This window comes from Sarcophilus harrisii, chromosome 6, assembly GCF_902635505.1.
Source record: "Sarcophilus harrisii chromosome 6, mSarHar1.11, whole genome shotgun sequence".
Lineage (NCBI taxonomy): Eukaryota > Metazoa > Chordata > Mammalia > Dasyuromorphia > Dasyuridae > Sarcophilus > Sarcophilus harrisii.
This window is the reverse complement of record NC_045431.1, coordinates 248,487,949-248,508,243: the sequence shown is the minus strand read 5'-3', so window position 1 is coordinate 248,508,243 and position 20,295 is coordinate 248,487,949. Positions and strand designations below refer to the sequence as shown.

The following is a 20,295-nucleotide window of genomic DNA, read 5'->3' as shown; positions in this document are numbered from 1 at the left end:
GCATCCTTCTATACTGTTCATGCTTGACCCAAATCCTGTCTTACCATCACTATTTGTCTCCTCTGCTGCTATGCATTGCTGGATGTTCCTGGCAGAAGTTACACATTTGTGCATATTGTGTTTGTTACAAATTTATGTAACCTAATCTCAGTTGGATCTTTAATACTTTATTTTTCTCTAATTGGCCAGTTCATTCTCCACAATTAATTTTCTGAATCTTCTCTATCTTTCTTACTCTTCCTATATTGTCTTTTTCATCTCTCCTCTCTCCCTATTAGAAAAGAATCTTATTTCCTACTTTACTGATAAAATAGGGACGAATCTTTGTGAGGTCTATTTCCTACTTTATTTCCTACTTCAGATATTCTCTACATTGTGAGTCCTTAAACTTTTAAAAATACTGTAATAAATATATTTCAGTATAATGTCTTTCCTTCACAATTTTATTTTATGTTTTTAAAAACTTTATTCTGAGAAGTGTAGTCGAGGTTTATAGGCTTTAGACTCCCAAAGGGTTCCATGAAACAAACAGAAAATTAGAACCTTAGCTCCATATTATTTCTCATTTGTTCTTCCTCTGCTGTTGTCTGATAAAGAGATGACCTTTCTCCTAGTCAAGGTCAGTCCTTCAAATTATATTCTTGATTCCATTTCTTTTTGATTCTTTTGACAATTTATCTCTTTATTCAGTCCCTGTCTTATTTTGTCTCTAATCTCTTTTCCACTGGCTTCTTCCTTGCTACCAACAAACATGCCCGAGTCTCTCATCCTTAAAAATCCTTCACTTGGTGCTGCCATCTGCTCTAGTTGTCATCCTAAATATCTTTTCCCTTTCACAGCTGAACCCTTCAAAAGGGTCTAAACTCATTTCTATTTCCTCACCTCCCACTCTTCAACCCTTTGCAATCTGGCTCTCCACCATCCTACCCCACTCAAGTGAGGATGCTTTGTCCAAGGTTACCAATAATCTGTCAGTGACTCAATCCAATGAACTTTTTTCAATCCTCATTTACTTTGACCTCTGTGCAATTTTTTGACATTGTTGGGCACTCCACCTCCTCCAAACTCCCTCACTGTGTTTTCTCAGTTCTTCTCCTAACAGTTCAACCATTCCTTAATCACCATCTTTTTCTGACCTACCAAATGTGGGCATCCTCAGAACCTATCCCAGGCTCCTTTTCTGTATTTGTACTCTCTCATTTGGTGATTCATTAGCTTCTATTATCATCAGTTATTATTTAAATACAATGACTTAAATATATATATCCAATTCTATCCATTTGTGTGTGTGTGTGTATCTCCCTATATATCTACCCCTTTATTATTGTACTCTAGTTCTTTAAAGTCAACTGTTTGCTGTATACCTCCACTTAAATATACTGTTGGCACTTCAGCCTCAAAATGAAAATGATATTTTTTATCTCTCAGATCAGTTCTTCTCAAAAATTCATTTTTTCTATTGAGTGTACCACCATCTTTCTAGGTTCCAAAATTTGCAATATTGGAGTTTCCTTTAGCTCTTTCTTCTTTGTCATCCACTTCCTGTCAGATACTAAATCTTGTTAATCCTCTATCATATCCATTCAAAAACCTATCATATCTATTTCCTTCTTTCCACCTTTCAATAGCTTAGTTCTTAACGTTATTTTCATTACCACTTTCCTAATCTATTGCAAATGCTTTCTAATTTTTTCCCAGACTGTTGTTTATAGTCTTTCCCTTCTCAAATCCTTCCTCACCACAGTTGCCAAACTAATTTACCTACTACATAGATCTGACCATGTTGCTCCCATACTCAAATAACATCCCTCTTATCTCTAGGATATGGGCAGCTTATTGGTACAATGGATGGAATGCTAGACCTGAAGAAAGGAAGTCTTTTTTTCCTAAGTTCAAATCAGAGAGTTACTATCTGTGTAATCCTAGGCAAGTCAGTAAGTCCCCATTTGCTTCAGTTCCTCATCTATAAGATGACCTGGAGAAATACTCCAGCCAAGAAAACCCTAAGTGGAGCATAAGGAGTTGGACACAACTGAATAACAAAAATGGGTAAATACAAAATCATCAGCCTGCCAGTTGCAGTTTTCTTCAGACTTGTTTCCATCAATTTTTTCCAGACTCATTTCCTATTACTTCCCTTTAAACATTCTTCATTTTAGTTAAATTTACCTGCTAGTTATTCTTATAAATGACTTCACGTTTTCAGTCTTTGGAGTTCTCTTCACATGTGTTAATTGCATGTAGAACTCACTCTTTCCTCAATTCTCCCTTTTGGAATCCCCTCAGGTGCAAAACGTCTAACCCCGTGTCTAGCACATAATAAGTGTTAAAAAAAAAATGCATGTTCTCTTTCCTCCTCCCTTCCTCTAAATTCTTTCTTAGTCTCTGTCTGTCTCTGTCTCTTTGTCTCTGACTCTCTCTACTTAAAAACTTAGAGATAATCACTTACTATGACAGATAAAATTCTTTATTTGGTGCTTTATGAATAGTAAGGCTTACTTACCTCCTCATCCTCATGTCGGGAGGCTTCCAAGTATCCCAGGCTGTGTCATTCACTTCTCTGCACCTAATCTCCAGTCCCTCTTCCAATTAAAGCTTTGACTGAGGAATAGAGAGTTCTGGCAGAGATGTTTGGAAGTGCTACATCCAAGCTGTAGGCTCCATTGTCATCCTGCCCAGACTTTATTACTCTATTTTCATTCTTATAGGAACTACCATGATTTCAGAGGCGCTAGATCCTAGAGGGGTTAGGCCCATCACACATTTTTCATTAGGGGTCTAGACTATCTATATAGTCTAGATAGTCTAGGGGCTTCCAGAGGAATTGGGACAGCTTGACTCAATGGCTCTTGGTCATTTGTTTTGGGAAGGTGGGGTCCAGCTTTCCCTTGATGGATTGAGGTTCTGAAGGGAGCACGGTTCCTGCCTGAACTACAGGTGGCCAGCAGTCTTATCAGCAGGGAACCTCAGAGGGAGCGGGTCCACATGGCCTGAGCTCTTTCACTGAGGAAGCTCTTTCTATTCGAGTCCAGATTCTACTGCCCCTGCAATGGCAGGTGGTCTTCTGAGGGCCATGGAATGAAGACAAGGAGAATATCTTTCTCTACCATCAGACTTGACCCCATTGTTCACATGGAATCCTTGCTGAAGATTACCCTGAGTCATTTATTTGCACCCTCTGTCCTCCCCTACTGAGCTAGGGCAGTTGGGAACTCAGAGCTAGAGAGTAATTCCTTTTCACTGGCAGACCCATCAGCAATGGTGTGGAGAGCTTTCAAAGGGTGTAGCAGAGAGAAGGAAGGTTTGGGTCAAGTCCTCCAAGAAACTCAGAACTCTGGGGACGCCAATTTGATTAAGAGGCACTTGGGACCTTGTTAAGCAGGTGGGCCTCTTATTTATGTCAGCACATTGCCTTGTTGGGTTTTTTCCCTCAGCAGTGATGCTGACTTCTAGACCTTGGGAAATGCCAATGGGCATAAGGAAGAGCTTAGGGGTTTGTTGACATTGAATGAATAGTTCCTGTTGATGATCTGCTTATCAACCACTCCTAATTTTCACCCTGGTACATACACTCTCCCTTCAACTAGGGAATACTAGTTGTAGCAATCAAGGCTTCTGATTCTTCTGCCACGTGACCATGCCATTTTGTGCCCCACCCCGCCGATGTCATTCATAGCTCTGGATTCTGAATATTGATTTTAAGTCCAAGATCTGCATGATTGCCATAAGATTCTAGCGCTAAAAGGAACCTTGAAAATAAAAGTCATTGCTGTCTAGTTATGATCCTGAGGCTGAAGTACTTGTCCAAGATCACACAGTCAAATCAAGCCAGGATTAGATCTCAGGGCTTTCCTCTCTACCATAATGCTTCATTCTGAAGTTGGCTCCAGAATTTGTTCACAGCTTTAATGGAGAGCATGAGTAGCTCTTGTCCTCAGCTAGCCTTGAGACATGTATCTTCATTCACAAAGGAATTCTTGATTTTTCTCCTCTCCACTATTTCTCTTGGTGATCTCATCAGCTCCCATGGATTTATTTGTCAAGTCTATGTCAATGATTCTCAGATTTATCCAGCCCTAATCTCTCTCCTGACTTCAGTGTCCCATTTCCAGTAGCCTTTTGGGCATCTAAATAAAATGGATCTCCTAGAAAACTTAAACTCATCATGTCCCAAACTGACCTTATTATCTTTCCTCCCATAAACCTCGTATTTTTCTAACTTCCCTATTACTATCAAGAGTACTACCATCTTCCCAGACATCTATATTCAAAACCTCAGTGTTGTCTTCAATTCCTTACTGTCTCTCATCTCCCCATAGCCAAATCAATTGCTAAATGCTGTTGTTTGGTGCATACCCCCTTCCTTCCTCTGACTTTGCTGCCATTCTTGGTGAAGACCCCTATCATCTCATTGTTGGGCTATTGCTCTAACCTGCTGGTTAATTTCCCTACTTTAAATCTCTTTTCATTCTAATCCATTTTCTACTCAACTATCAAACTTATCTTTCTAAGGCTCAGGTCTGACCAATTCACCCCCATTCAGTAAACCCTAAAATTCTGTTTGGCTTTTAAACCTTTAATAGCCTAGCTACCTTCTCACTTTTCCCATTTTCTTATATATATTTTTTGTTGTTATATTTCTTATATAATTTTCCCCTCCTTCTCCCCACCCCCTCCCCCAGATGGCAGGTAGACCAATACATGTTAAATATGTTAAAGAATATGTTAAATACTATACACACACACACACACACACACACACACACACGACCCTGCTTTCAAGGAACTTCTAGTGTTATTGGAATAAATAGCATGAACATCTTTAAGTTGATATAACATATATACATTATATATATATATATATATATATAATATAACTTAATTTGAGAGGTGGAGGGGAACAGTTGGTAATGCTCAGGAAAGGCTTTATGTAAGAGGCAGCATTTGAGCTAAACTATGAGGAAAACTAGGAATTCTAAGAAATGGAGATGTTCAGGTAGACAGCCAGCATAAAGGCATTGAACTGGGAAAGGAAATGTTGATATGAAGGACAATGACTTGGCCATTTTGCTGGGCTGAGGAGATTATTGTGTAATCAATCTGTAAAGAGAGGTTAGAACCCAATTATGAAAGATTTTAAGTACAGAACAGAAGAATTTATATTTGATCCTGGAGATGATAGGAAGACATTGAAGCTTCTTGAGCAGGAGAGTGACATAGTCTTACTTGTTCTTTAGCAATATCAATTAACAGTTGTAGAGAGAATGGAATAGAGAAGAGAGAGCCTGAAAATCTAGTGATTTATTAGGAGGCTATTGCAATAGTCTAGACAAGAAATGATACAAGCCTGCACTAAGATGGTGGCTGTATGAGTAGCTATAAGGGGAAGGTTTTGAAGGCAGAACTGATAATTTGGAGGAGTAGAGGGAGAGTACAAACTCAAGGATGACTCAGAAATTGCAAAACTATGTGTTTGGAAGAATGGTAGTACTTCACAAAAACAGGGAAATTAGAAAAAGAGGTGGGATTACATTTTTTTTGCATTTGTTCAGTCATTTTCAGTCATGCCTGACTGTTCAGGACCCAATTTGGGGTTTTTTGGCAAAGAATAATGAAATCATTTGTCATTTCCTTCTCCAGTTCATTTTACAGCTGAGGAAACTGAGGCAAATATGATTCAGGGTCATACAACTAGGACATGTGTGAGGTCAGACTTGAACTAAGCAAGATGAGTCTTCCTGACTCTAGGCCCGACATTCTGTTCATGCCCTGGAGTCCACAGGCATGGGGTGAGGGAGGAGATAATGAGTTATATATCACATATGTTGAGTTTGAGATGCCTTCACAGGGCATTTAGGTGGAGATGCCTAGCAGTTTTTGATATGGGTTTGGAACTCAGATGATCAATAAGGATTCTTCTACCTTCAAATCCTAAGATCTTTTAATCTAAAGAGAAGTGTCTTCCTAAGGAACTGGGGTAATCCAGGAAAGTGGGAAAACCAGGAAGGGCTGATGGTAGCAACCCCCAGCATGTGATCTGGATTATGAACTCCTTCAAAATTGGTACTTTGATCTTTCTTTGCATCCTCAGTGCTTAGCACAGTGACTGGCACATAGTATTTGCTTTATAAATACTTGCTGAATTAAGACAACACTTTATCTTTAGCATAGAGTAATGATGAGAACATTGGATTTACAACTGGAAGATCAGTACTTAAATTTACCTGGTGATGCTGGACCTGGAATCAGGAACTCCTAAATTCAAATCCATTTTCAGCTATTTCCTAGATGTATGATCTTGGGAAAACCATTTAACTTCCATTTGCTCCAGTTTCCTCCCTTGTAAAATGGAGATAATAATAGCACTTCTATTGTTATGAAAATAAAATGAGATAATAGTTATAAAAGACTACATAAATAATATTATTATAATGGTTATTTTTATATAATTTAACTTTTCTGGGTCTCAGTTTCCTTCTCTGTAAAACAAAGGAGTTGGCTAGTTTTACTGCAGTTCAACAAGCTTAAGAACTTCCTTTGAGAAAGTACTAAATTCATGGCCTTACAGCATGGCTCATCATTTCAACACACCTAGACCCCAGTCTCCTCTTCTCCACTAATCCATCATAGCCCATAATGGTTTTAGTATGATTCTGAACTCTTCTTTCCCCTAGGAACAGTCCTTAGCCTCATGCTATTGGAAATAATACCATTATAAAGGAGTTCATCCTGCTTGACTTCCCTGTTATTGGAGAGACATATGGAAGGGGAGGTTGGGAAAAGAGTAGACTCATTTGGCACTTCCCTTAGACTTTGAAGAGATGATTGTATGCAGTAGCTCAGTCTGATTTCTTAGTTCCAAAAGGAACTAAGACAACCTGGAACCTGACAACCATTTAGATCTCCTCCTTCTCTCTGGGACCTCAGTTACCTCTTCTCTTTATTCAATGTTCCTATGTTGCTAATGCTCTTCAGTTTGGCTCTTGGAGTCCTGATTGGGGAGAGGATACTCTATCTTCCCCTGATCCTGTTTCCAGGGGCCTGTAGTCCCCATTGCTTTTTCTTATAGACCGTTCATCTTTTCTAAAACTCATACCTTTGCCTCAAGTAGCTTCTGGACCATTTGCTAGAGTTTGAAATGTTTTCTCATAACTGAGAAAGGATGCTTATTCTTCTGAACCACAAATCCCAGAATACCAGTCATTCTCCACAAGCATCTTTTGAGTCCATTTAGAAGACAATTGGGCAAGGTGCTAGGGATATAGACCAAAATGCAGATTTCTTGCCCTCAGGAGTTTGCAGTCTACTTTGGAAACATATCGCTTATATTGAAAGGTAAGGCACAAAATATATAAATTTGAAATACAAAATGATTTTGCAGATGGAGTGGAGAGAACTCTACAAGCCTGGGGATGGTGATGGGGAAATCAACAAGGGTCTTATGTAGGAGGTCACAGCTGAGCTGAGGCTTGAATTCCAAGAGGCAAAGATAAGGAGGGAGAATGATCCATGCTTGGAAAAAGGTAGCATCAGATAGTTTCAGGTGGCTTAGAATAGATTAATCCCAGGAGTAAGTGGTCCCAATGAATGAAATATTTAACTTCAAGCCAATAACATTTTTCTAAATAGTGTGTCCCACAAATTTTATTCTTTTAGGACAACTTGTATAATGCCCATCTATTAGGTGTTTTCTCATTTGCTTTGAACTGATTGGGCCAGTCTAACATGTGAAATAAAATACTCCAAGGTTATCTTGGGTGAGGAAGCTATATATTTCTGGTTTTAAAACTTTTTTTCTTACAAAGAATTATGGGATTTATAGCTGAATGAGACCTTAAGGGTCTTCTAGCACAACTATTTCATTTATAGTTGAAAGGAGTAAGGACCAGAGAAATTAAATGATATCTCCAAGCTTGTACACTGGCAGAGACAAGTTTTGACCTTGGTCAATTCATTATTTCTTCGACTATTTGTTGTTGTTGAGTCATTTTCAGTCATGCCTAACTCTGTGTGATCCATTTGGGGTTTTCTTGGCAAACTTCCTGGAATGGTTTACCATTTCCTTCTCCAGCTTATTTTGTAGATGAGGAAACAGGCAAACAGGGTTAAGTGATTGGCCTAGGATCATACAACTTATCAGTGTCTGAGGCTAGACTTGAACTCAGGAAGGTGAGTCCTCCTGATTCCAGGACTAGCACTCTGTGCTCTGTGGTATCACCTAGATGCCCAATTCAACTATACTCCATCTAAATATTTGACATTTTTAGGATTGGTTCTTATATCCAGAATATTATATTCAGTTCTGGGAATCACATTTTTACAAGGTGGCTGTAAAAGTAAAATTGGTTCAGTAAGTAGTTTGCTAGATGCTGAGAAGATTTTGGATCAAAGTTCTCAATCCAAACTAACTTAATAAATATTAAGGGCCAGGCATTGTGCTAAGCTGGGGATAAAATTAATAAAAAGATAATCCTTGTTTTCAAGGAGTCTAAAAGAAGAGACAAAATATAAAAGAAAGTAAAGAAGGGGGGGACACACCAGGTATCTATGGGGTGTCTTGTTCCTTGCAGTTGGAAACAGATACAGCAGCTGATGAAATGAGAAGGGAACTGAGAGTACAATTTTTGCCCTTTATAAGGGAAGACCCTGAGAGGAGTTTGGTATTCCATTTTCCAGCTCTCCAATCAGAGATGAAGAGAAATTGAGAGAGGTGGAAAGCAGGGTGACTGTTTTACATGTGATGAACTTAACCAGAGAGGGACATCTTCTTCTTGGTAATGAAACCAGTCTTCTTAGGATGTTGAAAGAATTGGTGATATTGAACCCTGAGAATAGAAGGTGGGAGCCATGATTATCATCTATAAGTAATTGAAAGGCATTCCAATGGAAATCTTTTCCTGTCAGAATTCATGGGGAACATAATCAGTAGGAAAGGTTAAAGGTTGCAAAAAAGTTGAATTCATTTCTATGAAAGGAAGATCTGACCAACACTTTAAGCCACTTGAAGTGGTTGATTTCAGAATTCTGAGGTTCCTTGACCATGGAACTCTTTCAAGTAAGTTCTTTTTAGATATGTTATAATAGATCATTTCTGAATTATCTTCCAACTGTGATATTCTGAGAAGTAAGAGAGGCCATTAAAACCTTCTACATTATAATAGGAAATGCTTGATGAGCCCACTTAGCCAGTTATACGCAGATGCACAACAGAGATCAGGAAAGAAGGAACTTGGAGATAATAAAGTTCTCTGAGGAACAGTTGCTTCTCTGACTACAAAGCTAATAATTAAAATAACAACACACACTAATATATCACTCTAAAATTTGCACAATGTTTTATAACATCTTTATAGCATGGTGAACAGAAAGCTGGTTTTGGAGCCAAGAAGTCTTGGGTAGCTGGGGTGCACAGTGGATAGAGCAATGGGCTTGAAGGCAGGAGGACTCATTTTCTTGAGTTCAAATTTGGCCTCTGACATTTGTGGCCTGAAAAATTTCCTATGTATGATCCTGGTCAAGTCATCTAACTGTATTTGCCTCAGTTCCTTCTCTGTAAACGCAATGGCAAACCATTCTAGTATCTTTGCCAGAAAACCCCAGGTGGGATGAAAGAGTCAGACATGACTCAAGAGTAATGACAGTCTTGGGTTTAAAGTCCCCTTCTAACCTGAGCTGTCAACCTCACTGACAGTCACTTTCCTCTAGCTCTAGCTCTGTGACCCTTTGATCTCAGTTCTTCCTTACAACAACCTTGGGAGGTAACTATTGTTACTAATCACATTTTATAGATGAGGAAACTGAAGTTTCTAAGATTCAGAGAAATTGTGATTTGTTCAGGTTCACATGTCCTTGGAAAAATTCAACCTTGTATTCCTAAGACTAGAGACCTTCATGGTGATTAGGGTTAGGGGAGAAATGATGGACAGTGGAAGAATGATTAAAACAAGTCTTTGCAATACAATGTAATTTTCTTTTTATATTTATTTAAATTTATATAATTATTATAATATGTGTTGGTTATAGAACATACAACCATATATAATATATAGCAATATTTACATATAAGTATATAAAATATATAAATAAATGTATAAATTCTATTTTTTATATTATGTATATATTATATATATATTTTATATATGTATGTAGTTACCAAAATCTTGATGAGGAAGAAAAAAGTCAAAGAGAGTAGTTAGAAAACAAGTTAATAAATTTCTTTTAATAATTTATCCACATGCAATTAAAGATTTATCATGTTAGAGAAAGGAATGTTCCTATAAGGTAAATGGATGTCAAGCTATCTGTAAATCAATCATCAAGGTATTGAGAAGTCTTGAAGTTCTTTTGATACAATCAAGGGCATTAGACTGAATTTCAAGATTGTTTTCTACTTAAGCTTGGAAGGAGAACCAAGATTGAATTAAGCCTTCCTCAAGATTGTTCAAAGTTTGTTACTTAATTGTCTTTAAGTGGCTTTTTATATTTTGTCATCTTTTCAAATGTAAGTAAGTTTTAATGTACACCTATCAAAAAAGGATTCCAGTTTCACAGTAAACCTTAACTGAAGAGTAAAATCTGTTTTTCTGTGTTTTCAGGTATACTATATCATTGGAAAGCCAGCACACCTTTGGACCTTGAGCTAAGAGTCTAGGAACAACTCCTTTCCTTATTTTCTTATTTATCACCACCTGCACTCCTTTGTTTGGACTCCACCATAGCCCCCCAAAACCTTACCATCCTGAGAGACTGCATGAGCTCTGATAGTCACATCATGTCCATACACTCAGTACTGATCCACTGATTAGAGGAATGAAGACAGAATGAAGAATTTCTCCCAATCCTCCATTTAAAGAACTTAGCTTAGCCATCTCTTCATTTCTCATTACTTTGGAGTGGATTATATTATGACCTTATCCCAGGATACTTTCCCCTCTCCCCCTCTTTATCAGCTTCCTTTTGCATTATTTTACCCAATTATACTATAAAGTCTTGAGGGCAAGGGCTTTCATTTTTAGATACCAGCTTCCTATTTTTATTCTTCCCTTTGTAGTCAAAAGATTTTCTCCTTAGCAAGAAAATAAGAGCAAAATAAGAGTTGAATAACTCCATCTTTTCTCTGTTGTAAGTTATAATTGAACTATCTATCCTGAAAAGTTGTGTTATCTCTTCTTTGAACATCTTTTCCCCCCTCAATACAATTAAAACAAAATCTGGCCTTTTTGGGATCCTTAGTTTTTGTCACTAACCTCCCCTCATTCTGGATACTTGTGAAACTATTCTTATGGGATCATGTCGTACTTTTGTCTTCACCTTTTGTTACTTTCCCTTATTTTCTATCTTCAGTACATATTCAAAGTTGTAATTATGAAGGTGTTTATAGGTTCCAACCCAATGGAAATATGGCATGTGAATATGAATAATGGAACTTCATCGGGGGATTCACTATTCATATTAATTGGCACTTACCTAGATATGGATTCTAAAAAATCTAAACTGGTTGTTGAATTCCCCATGTATCCAACAAGAAACTAATAGTTTCTTGAAACTATTTCCCCTTTCTCCCTCATTGGAATGAATTGTTTCTTGTCTTCAGTATCATTCTTAAGAGTTTCTTTGACCTTCCTGGATTGTAAGGAGAAATGGTGAACTATAGGTACATGTCGGCTAAAGCACAAATGTGGACTTGGTCTGCACTTTGGGCCTTTATTTGCCTCTTCTGTTTTATTTATTTGCTGATTATTGTTGAGATGAGATTTGAACTCAGGAAAATGACTCTTGCTCACTTTAAGTCTGACATCTTTTATCCACTTTACATTTATTTTATTCATCATTCTCCATTTATTTCCTTTTTTGGCCTCCGTGTCCTTGTACAGGTCCCATCACCAGTAACTAGAATTTATATTTTTATTACACTTCAAGAGGGCTGCATACTGTGACCCTTGACTACTAACTTATAGTGTAGTAGAGACGGCTAGGGCTCCAGTGGATAGAGTGAATTCTAGTCCTGGAATCAGAAAGAGCTGAGTTCAAATCCAGTCTATAAGTATAACCCTGGACAAATCACTTTGTCTGCCTCAATTTTCACAACTATAAAATGAAGAAAAATAATAATACCTACCTTCTAGGCTTGTTGTGAGAATAAAATGTAATAATAGTTATGAAAAGTGCTTAGTACAGTGCTTGGCACACAGTAGATGCCATACAAATGCTATTTATTTCCCTTGTCTCAGTCTTGTATTTGTCTTGTAGGGGAGCAGCAGCATCCATCTTTTCACACACAGGGCTCAAGGAGATAGCTCCAGAGCCTTGTGTTAGATATTAGTCCTTTAATTTAGAAATTAAATAGGTCTCTCAGTCATACCCTTTGGAAAAGATGACAAAAGTCCTTCACACTCCAGTCCACTAAAATCTCACTCTAAGGTCTGGGATTTGGCCTGTGGACAGGGGTTACCAATCAGACCTATTGTATTTGGGGTGGTCATTATTAATTAGAAGAGAAAGCAGAGAGCTCATTCAGTAGGGAATGTCTTCATTTGCAGGGACAGGTCTCCTAAAAGTAGTAGAGGTTTTTTGGTCATGTTGGCCATTAACCATGAGATCCTGAGGGCTGCTTCTAGAGTATCCATTTTGATACTTCTTTAACCCTCCAGTTAGCCTACATTCTTCTCCTCTGTGTGATCTCTTTTCCTTTCTCTCTCTTTCTGTCTCTGTCTCTCTCTTTTTCTATCTCTGCTCTCTGTCTGTCTCTGACTCTGTCTCTGTCTCTGTCTTTTTCTCCTTCTCTCATTCCATGGGTACAGTGGAAGGAACACTGGATTTCAAATGGAATACCTAGATTTAAATTCTGGCTCTGCTACCTAATATCTGTATAAATTTGGACAAGTAACAACATTTTTAGGTAGTTTTCTTATCTGTAAAACTGAAGAATTTGGATTAGATCATCTTAAAAAGGTCCCTTCTAGCTCAGAAAAATTTTTTAAATTTATTTTTATTTTGTTAAATATTTCCCAATGACATATACATTTAAAAAAGATCATTAAAATTATTTTGTATTCCAAATTTTCTCTCTCCTTCCTGCACTTCCCCCTTCTTGAGAAAACAAGTGATTTGATATTAATTATATATGTAAAGTCATGCAAGACATTTCTATATTAGTTACATTGCAAAGGAAAGCATGAACAGAACAAAATAATAAAAATAAAGTTAAAAAAACATATGCTCCCATCTGCTCTCAGCAATTATTAATTCTTTGTTTGGAAGTGGACAGACAGCATTTTTCATCATGGACTTTTTGACATTGCCTTGGATCACTGTATTGGTCAGAGTGATCAATTCATTCATTGTTGATCATATGACAATTTTGCTATTATTGTGTACAATGCTTTCCTACTTCTCACTTCACTTTGCATGATTTCATATAAGTCTTCCCAGCTTTTTCTTAAGCCATATTGCTTATCATTTCTCATAACACAATACTTTTCTACCTCATTATATACCACAGTGTATACAGTCATTCCACAATGGTTGGGCATCTGTTCAATTTCTAATTTTTTGCTATGGGGAACAGAATTTCTATAAATATTTTTGTACATATGGATCCTTTCCCCTTTCCTTTCAGAGTTAATAATGACCTTACTTGGTTAAAGGGTATGCACAGTATTATGGCCTTTTGGACATGGTTCCAAATGGTAGGCTAGAGTAGTTGAACTAGTTCACAACTCCACTAACAGTAAATCAATGTTTCAATTTTTCCACATCTCCTCCAACATTTCTCATTTTCCAATTAATTATTTGATAAAGCTAGAAAAAATAGTAACAGAATAATGAGTTCAAATCTGTTCTTATACATTTACTAGCTACGTGACTCTGGAAAAGTCAATTAACCCTGTTTAGCTCAGTTTCGTCATTTGTTAAATGAGATTAAGAAGGAAATTGCATAGGAAGCCTTAAAGAATTGGACTTGACTGAAACAACTGAACAACAACAACGAGAATATTCAATGAAGAAATAAGGAAAGAAATGAGAAACCACTCAAGTCTCTTTGCCAAGAGAACCTCAATGAGATAAAAAAGTGTCAGACACTACTGAAATGACTGAATAACAATAACAACAACAACAACAACAACAACAACAACAACATTTCTACATTTTGTGTTCTCAGATTTCTTCTATTTTTTGATATTCCGTGTCCCAAGGTCCCTGAAATTCTGGATTCTAAGCTCTGTCTAAGCTCTAACATTCTATGTTAGAAGACTTTCAGTTTTGATATTCTAGGTTTTCTGTTCTAAGATCTCATCTAGTTCTGATAGTCTATATTCTTGGGTCCCCATCCCCTCTGACCCTGTAAAGATGAAGTTGTTTTTCAGATTTCCAGTTCTGTGATTTTGAGTCTATCAATTATCGGGATGATACTAGCATCACTACTCCTAAGAAGCTTTGTACCTTTGTGACTCTGTGCCTTAGTTTCCTTATCTGTTTTATTTATTTATATTTATTTTATTTTTTATTTATTTATACTCAAAGAGTTGCTTTGAGGACCCATTGAAAAACAAAGTACTCAAGAGAGAGTTAAAAGTGTCTTCAAGTGTGAAATTTTGTCACCCCATCCTTTCTCCCTTTTTCCTTTTTACCTGTGGAGGGAGCTGCATAGCCTTATGAACTAGAAACTCTCTTGGGGCCTGACTCAAATGGAGAATGGCTGGGCCTCTTGAATGAAGATTTTTCAGAAAGAGAAAACGTTTCTCAGTTTTGGACTGACCTGACATGGTTAGGTACTTAGGCTAGGTCACCAGATCAACTTCTCCTTCGGATACTCCAGTTCCCTCTCCATATTGCCTCCTAAAATGTCTCTTTTACTTAAGAATAAAGGGAGAGATTTGGTCAAGTACTCAACTCTAAGAGAAGACACATAAGCATAATGGATCCAATGGAAGCATACTTTTTTAAACTTTATTTTTATTATTTTGTTTGTGCTTTCCTTTGCAATGTAACTAAGATAGAAAGGTCTTGCATGACTTTACATATATAATCAATATCAAATTACTTGTTTTCTCAAGAAGGGGGAAGTGCAGGAAGGAGAGAGAAAATTTGGAATGCAAAATAATTTTAATGATCTTTTAAAGATGCATTTGTAATTGGGAAATATTTAACAAAATAAAAACAAATTAAAAAAATTTCTTGTCTTTTTCTTTTTCTATGTCTGCCCCAAAGGTGCCATTTGGATATTTTCTTGGAGATTTGCAGTCACATCACATGTTTTATTTATATAACATCTCTCTCCTGATAACTGGTGTGGTTGCCAACAAATAGAATTCCTGACATCATTCCAATTGGGGAAATTAGTGCATGGCTTGGATTGGTTATGGAACATAACCATCTCTTCTTACTGGGTGAGAGAGAGGAGGAGGAGTAGGACATCTAATAGGATTTCAACACTGGGATTTGGATGATTATGATACAGATTGGAAAAAGAAAACAACAACAAACCACTCTTTAGTTCTCCAATGTAAATCCCACCAGTGTACTCTTACATGATTGCACACAGGGAATAATGGATTCTCCCTGTTGACTCCCATCAACTGCTTGCTATTCCCCTGATTATCACACAACAACTTGAAATAGTGTGGCCTTGGCCTAGTATTTGATGCAGGAGCATAATGAGACTTGTTCTTGATTCAGATTTTGTTTACGTAGCAATTCTGGTGGCTGGGCTTGGATTGAACCAAAAGAGGAGAGGCAGTGTGGTGCAGTAAAAAGAGTATGGGATTTGTAGTCAAAGGACCTGGGTTTAAATTCTCCTCCTTTTTCTCCTCATTATTTGTTTGATTTTCAGATTGGATCTCAGTTCCTTCATCTGATAAAAGAGAAGGATGACTTAGATAACCTTTAACATCTCTTCCAGATTTTAACTTATTATCCTATATCCCCCTTGCAAATTCTAATGAATTCTATTATTTCTTCTTACCCAGGACAGTATTTCACAGATGGAAGAAGTTAAACAATTTTGTCATCATAGAATGCCGGGTCAGAGAAATCTCGAAAGATCAATTTACCAAAATGTACCTAGGCCATGATGACTGGGCTTTTGATGCAAGGAACTGAATGTAGAGGGCACGAAATGTACTTGCACTGCTTTAGCAGTTAGCTGTGTGACTCCAGGAAAGTCATTGTTGAGGGACTAGAACATTACTCTGAAGTTCCAAGATGCAGGGTCGTATCTTTCTCTAGTATTTTACTTCCTATGTGACTTTGGAAAATCATTTAGCATCCTCAGGCTTCAACTTTTTCAACTGTAAAATTAAGGTTTAGATATATGACTTCAGTGGTCCAGTTGTATTCTAAATCTATGATCCAATGATCCTTTCATCTCATTAACAGAGCTGAGCACATGATTATTAAGAACAATTAACCCATGTAATGAGTTACGAGATGATGCTTTCATCCATCACATCCTGGCTACTTGACAGGTAAGCTTCCCTTCAGTCTTGTGATAGCCTTTGTAGAGACCGATAAATGACATCTCCAAGTCTTCACTTTGGAACTTGTGTCTCAGCTTAAAAATGATTTGAAGGTGTTTGAAGTCTTGTTTGAGCTGTCCCCAGTGTGAAATTTGCTAGATATATCTCTTATCTTGGGGTTGTTATTTGCCTAATATTATCTACCTAATAAAGGAGTAGTGGTGATCCATTATGGTTTTCTGATCATTATTCCAATGCTTTTGGTATTACCCCAGAATGAGATTACAATTAGGAGAGAGAGAGAGAGAGAGAGAGAGAGAGAGAGAGAGAGAGAGAGAGAGAGAGAGAGAGAGAGAAACAATAAACAAGGCTGGGGGAAGGAAGAAATCAGAATGAAGTAGAACTCAGGTGAGGAAATTTATCTGACTCATGCCCAAGTGATTAAGTATCCAGGTCCCATTTCTATTAGAACCTACTACTGGTGTGATGTGGGCAAGTCCATGGATCGGATGACAAGCATTCAAGGGCCTGTTGTGTGCCCAAGACTTTGCTAGGCTCTAGGGAGAAAGACACAAAAGTGAGACAGGGATCCTCCAGGTCTCAGGTTCCTTATCTGTAAAACATGAGAGTTGGACTAGATGTTCTATAAGATCTCCCCCAGATCTAAATCTATGATATTCTGAACTCTTCTGAAGGTCTCCAAGGTCAAAGTGCATGGAATTGCTAAATCAACTCATTATTTATGAGTCTCTGATTATCAAGCTGTTTCCTTTAGTTTTCTTATCTGTAAATTGGGGACAATAATGCTTTCATCTCATAGGAAATGTGAAGAAAATAGTTTGTAAATCTTGAAAACTTAGAGAAATGTGAACTATTATTAGTTAGGAACTAGAAACGTTCTAGGGGTTTTGAAATTTGTCCTGCATATTAGGGTTAGGGTTCCAAAATGCTTATTTCTGTGTTTGATAGTAAGTTTAAAATATTTCCATTGAGCCTGTGGAACAAATTGGATATGAAGAATAAAGACCTGGGTGTGAATCATGAGTCTGGGGTTTATTACCTGTGTAATTTTGGGCAAGTCAGCAAAATCAGAGTTTGAATTTTGTGCTCCTTTGTCTTAGGATTTAAAGCCAAACCTCCTCATTTTAGTGATCAATGAAACAAATTCAATAATTGGTAGAAAAACTTTTCTAAAGTCAGTCTCAAAGGTTCTAGCCAGATCTGAATCCTGTGATTTAGAGAAGGAGCCTGTTCTTCCAAGGGTTCTTAACTATTTTTGGTCATAGATCCCTTTGTCCCATGAAACCTATAGGCTTTTTCTTAGAATATTATTTTTCAAGTTAAAATTAAAAAATACAAGACAGGATGATGAGATAGCCAATTGCATTGAAATATAGTTAGCAAAATATCAAAACAAATAAATTACAGGATGCTGAAATAAGAACCCCACTGGCTTTTGAATTCAAAGATGAAGATTTGATATTTGGCTCTGCCGCTAGGCAGATCTTAGTTTCCCCATCAATCAATTAATCAGCAAATATTTATTAAGCCCTGCTATGCTAAGCTAAAGAAAGTAAACACCAGTCTTTTCTCTAAAAGAGTTCTCAGTCTAATGGGTTGGATGACATGTAATCAATTATGTTTGAGGAAGAAAAAGGCAGGAAAAATTGGAGATAATCAACAGAGGAAAACACTACTATTAAAGGGGATAAGGGTAGGACAGCAAGATGGTGCAGTGAATAAAGCACAGGACTTGAAGTAAGGAGGATCTAACCTTAGACACTTATTAGCTGTGTGATCCCAGGAAAGTCATTGAATTCTGATTTCCCTCAAAAAGAAGAGGTGAGGAGTTAAAGAAAAGCTTCTTGTAGAAGGAAGGACATTAATTGTCACTTGAAGGAAGCTGGAGAAGCCATTAGGTCAAGCATTCAAAGTAGGAGCTACCTCTGTCTGTTGATCTGCCTTTCTCTCTTATTTATCAGGTTTAAAAAAAGTGATTTGTAAACCTCATAAGATGGGATTTGTATCTATTAAAGAAAAAAAGCTATGTTGTTAGGTCCTCAACAAAGCTATCAACACAAATAAAGCCTTGCTCTTGGTGATGATTGGTGAACATCGGTCATTCGTGTGTTTTCAGGGAATGTTCTTTTTCAAATTATACTTGTTTGTTTAAGAATTAAAATTATTTGTAGAACTCCAAGGGGTTTCCAGTATTTTGATTTCCTTTGATCTGGACATCTGGGACATGGATGGGCAAGTGCAGTCTCATTTGCATTGCTTAGCTAGTTAGTGGTTGAGCAGGAATTAGAGATACAGCCTTAATAACTCAGAGAATTTTACTTCTGAGGCTCAGGTTTTTCATACATGAGACTTGGTTTCTTTTATTCCCAGGGTCTTTAACTTGTCTCTCCTCTTAGTTCTTTCAGGTACTAGTGAATAAATGGCTGAGAAAAATCATACCATCTTGACGGAGTTTTTCTTTATCACATTCACTGAACACCCAGAGTTGGGACTTCCTCTCTTCCTGTTTTTTCTGGGTCTCTATGTCATCACCTTGTTGGGGAATTCAGGAATGGTCTTTCTGATATGCACAAACTCCAAGCTCAGCACTCCCATGTACTTCTTTCTGAGCCACCTTGCTTCTGTGGACATCTGCTACTCCTCAGCCATCACTCCTCAGGTACTGGCCATATTGCTCAAGCAGGGGCTGGTTGTCTCCTATGAATGTTGTGCTGCCCAGTTTTTCTTCTCCACCTTCTTGGGTGCCACTGACTGTTACCTCCTGGCTGCCATGGCTTATGACCGCTATGTGGCTGTGTGCCAGCTTCTGCTTCATATGACTATCATGACCAAGAAGACCTGTGTGGTTTTAGCAGCTGCATCTTATGCTGCTGCCCTATTTGCCACCACAGTACGCACCGCAGCTGCCTTCACCCTCTCCTTCTGTGATGACAACCAGATTGATTTTGTCTTTTGTGATCTCCCACCCCTCCTGAAGCTTACCTGCGGGGACAGCTCCACCCAGGAGTTGGTGATTGTTGTGTTTGCCATTTTTGTGATTCCTGCCTGTATGGTGGTGATCCTGGTGTCCTACTTGTTTATCTTCAGGGCTATTGTGCTCATCCCTTCAGCTGGGGGCAGAGCCAAGACCTTCTCCACCTGTGCCTCCCATATCATGGCGGTTTCCCTTTTCTTTGGTACACTCATCTTCATGTATGTGCGATCGAATGAAGGGAATTCCCTGCAGGAGGACCGGATAGTATCAATGATGTACACTATCATCATCCCTATGTTGAATCCCCTCATCTATAGTTTGAGGAACAAAGAGGTGAAGGAGGCCATGAGAAAAGCCTTGAGGAATGCAAAGTTCTTCAGGAGAGACCTTGGTTGAAGGAGAACTCATTGTCATGTTTGTGGTACCCATGATTCTGTAGTTGAAAGTGCTTCTAGGGGACATGGAGTGGCAGGGCTCTATGACCCCATTGATATGGATATATTGCCAGGATTGGCAGCATCTTCTAGAGAGTCTTATTCTTTAGTCCCATGGGTGCAGAACTTGGGGTGAGAAAGAAAATTTCTAAAGAGAAGTACCATGACATGAGATTCTGGAAGGGGTGGAATTTGTTCAGAAAAACTGGAAACTGAGGTACAGAAATGGGAGTCATTGTCCAGAAAAAGCATGAAATCATGCCTTCCTGATTGAGTTTCTACTCTCCCCTACGATTGGAAGATGTGCTATCTTCCCTAAGATATTGGATCCTTTACAAATTACCTTTTCTAAGGAACTCTAAAGTCATTTCTTTGCTGAGGAGACTCCTGCTTTGTTTTTTAATTTGAC

At 37.8% G+C, this 20,295-nt stretch overlaps 1 protein-coding gene across 1 annotated transcript; it reads left to right on the top strand.

The window, feature by feature from the left end:
* Positions 1-18,897: 18,897 nt before the first annotated feature.
* LOC100933344 (olfactory receptor 9Q2-like) lies at positions 18,898-19,848 on the top strand. Its single transcript, XM_003773960.2, has one exon. The coding sequence runs from the start codon at positions 18,898-18,900 to the stop codon at positions 19,846-19,848; it is 951 nt and encodes a 316-aa protein (XP_003774008.2).
* The last annotated feature ends 447 nt before the right edge of the window (positions 19,849-20,295 follow it).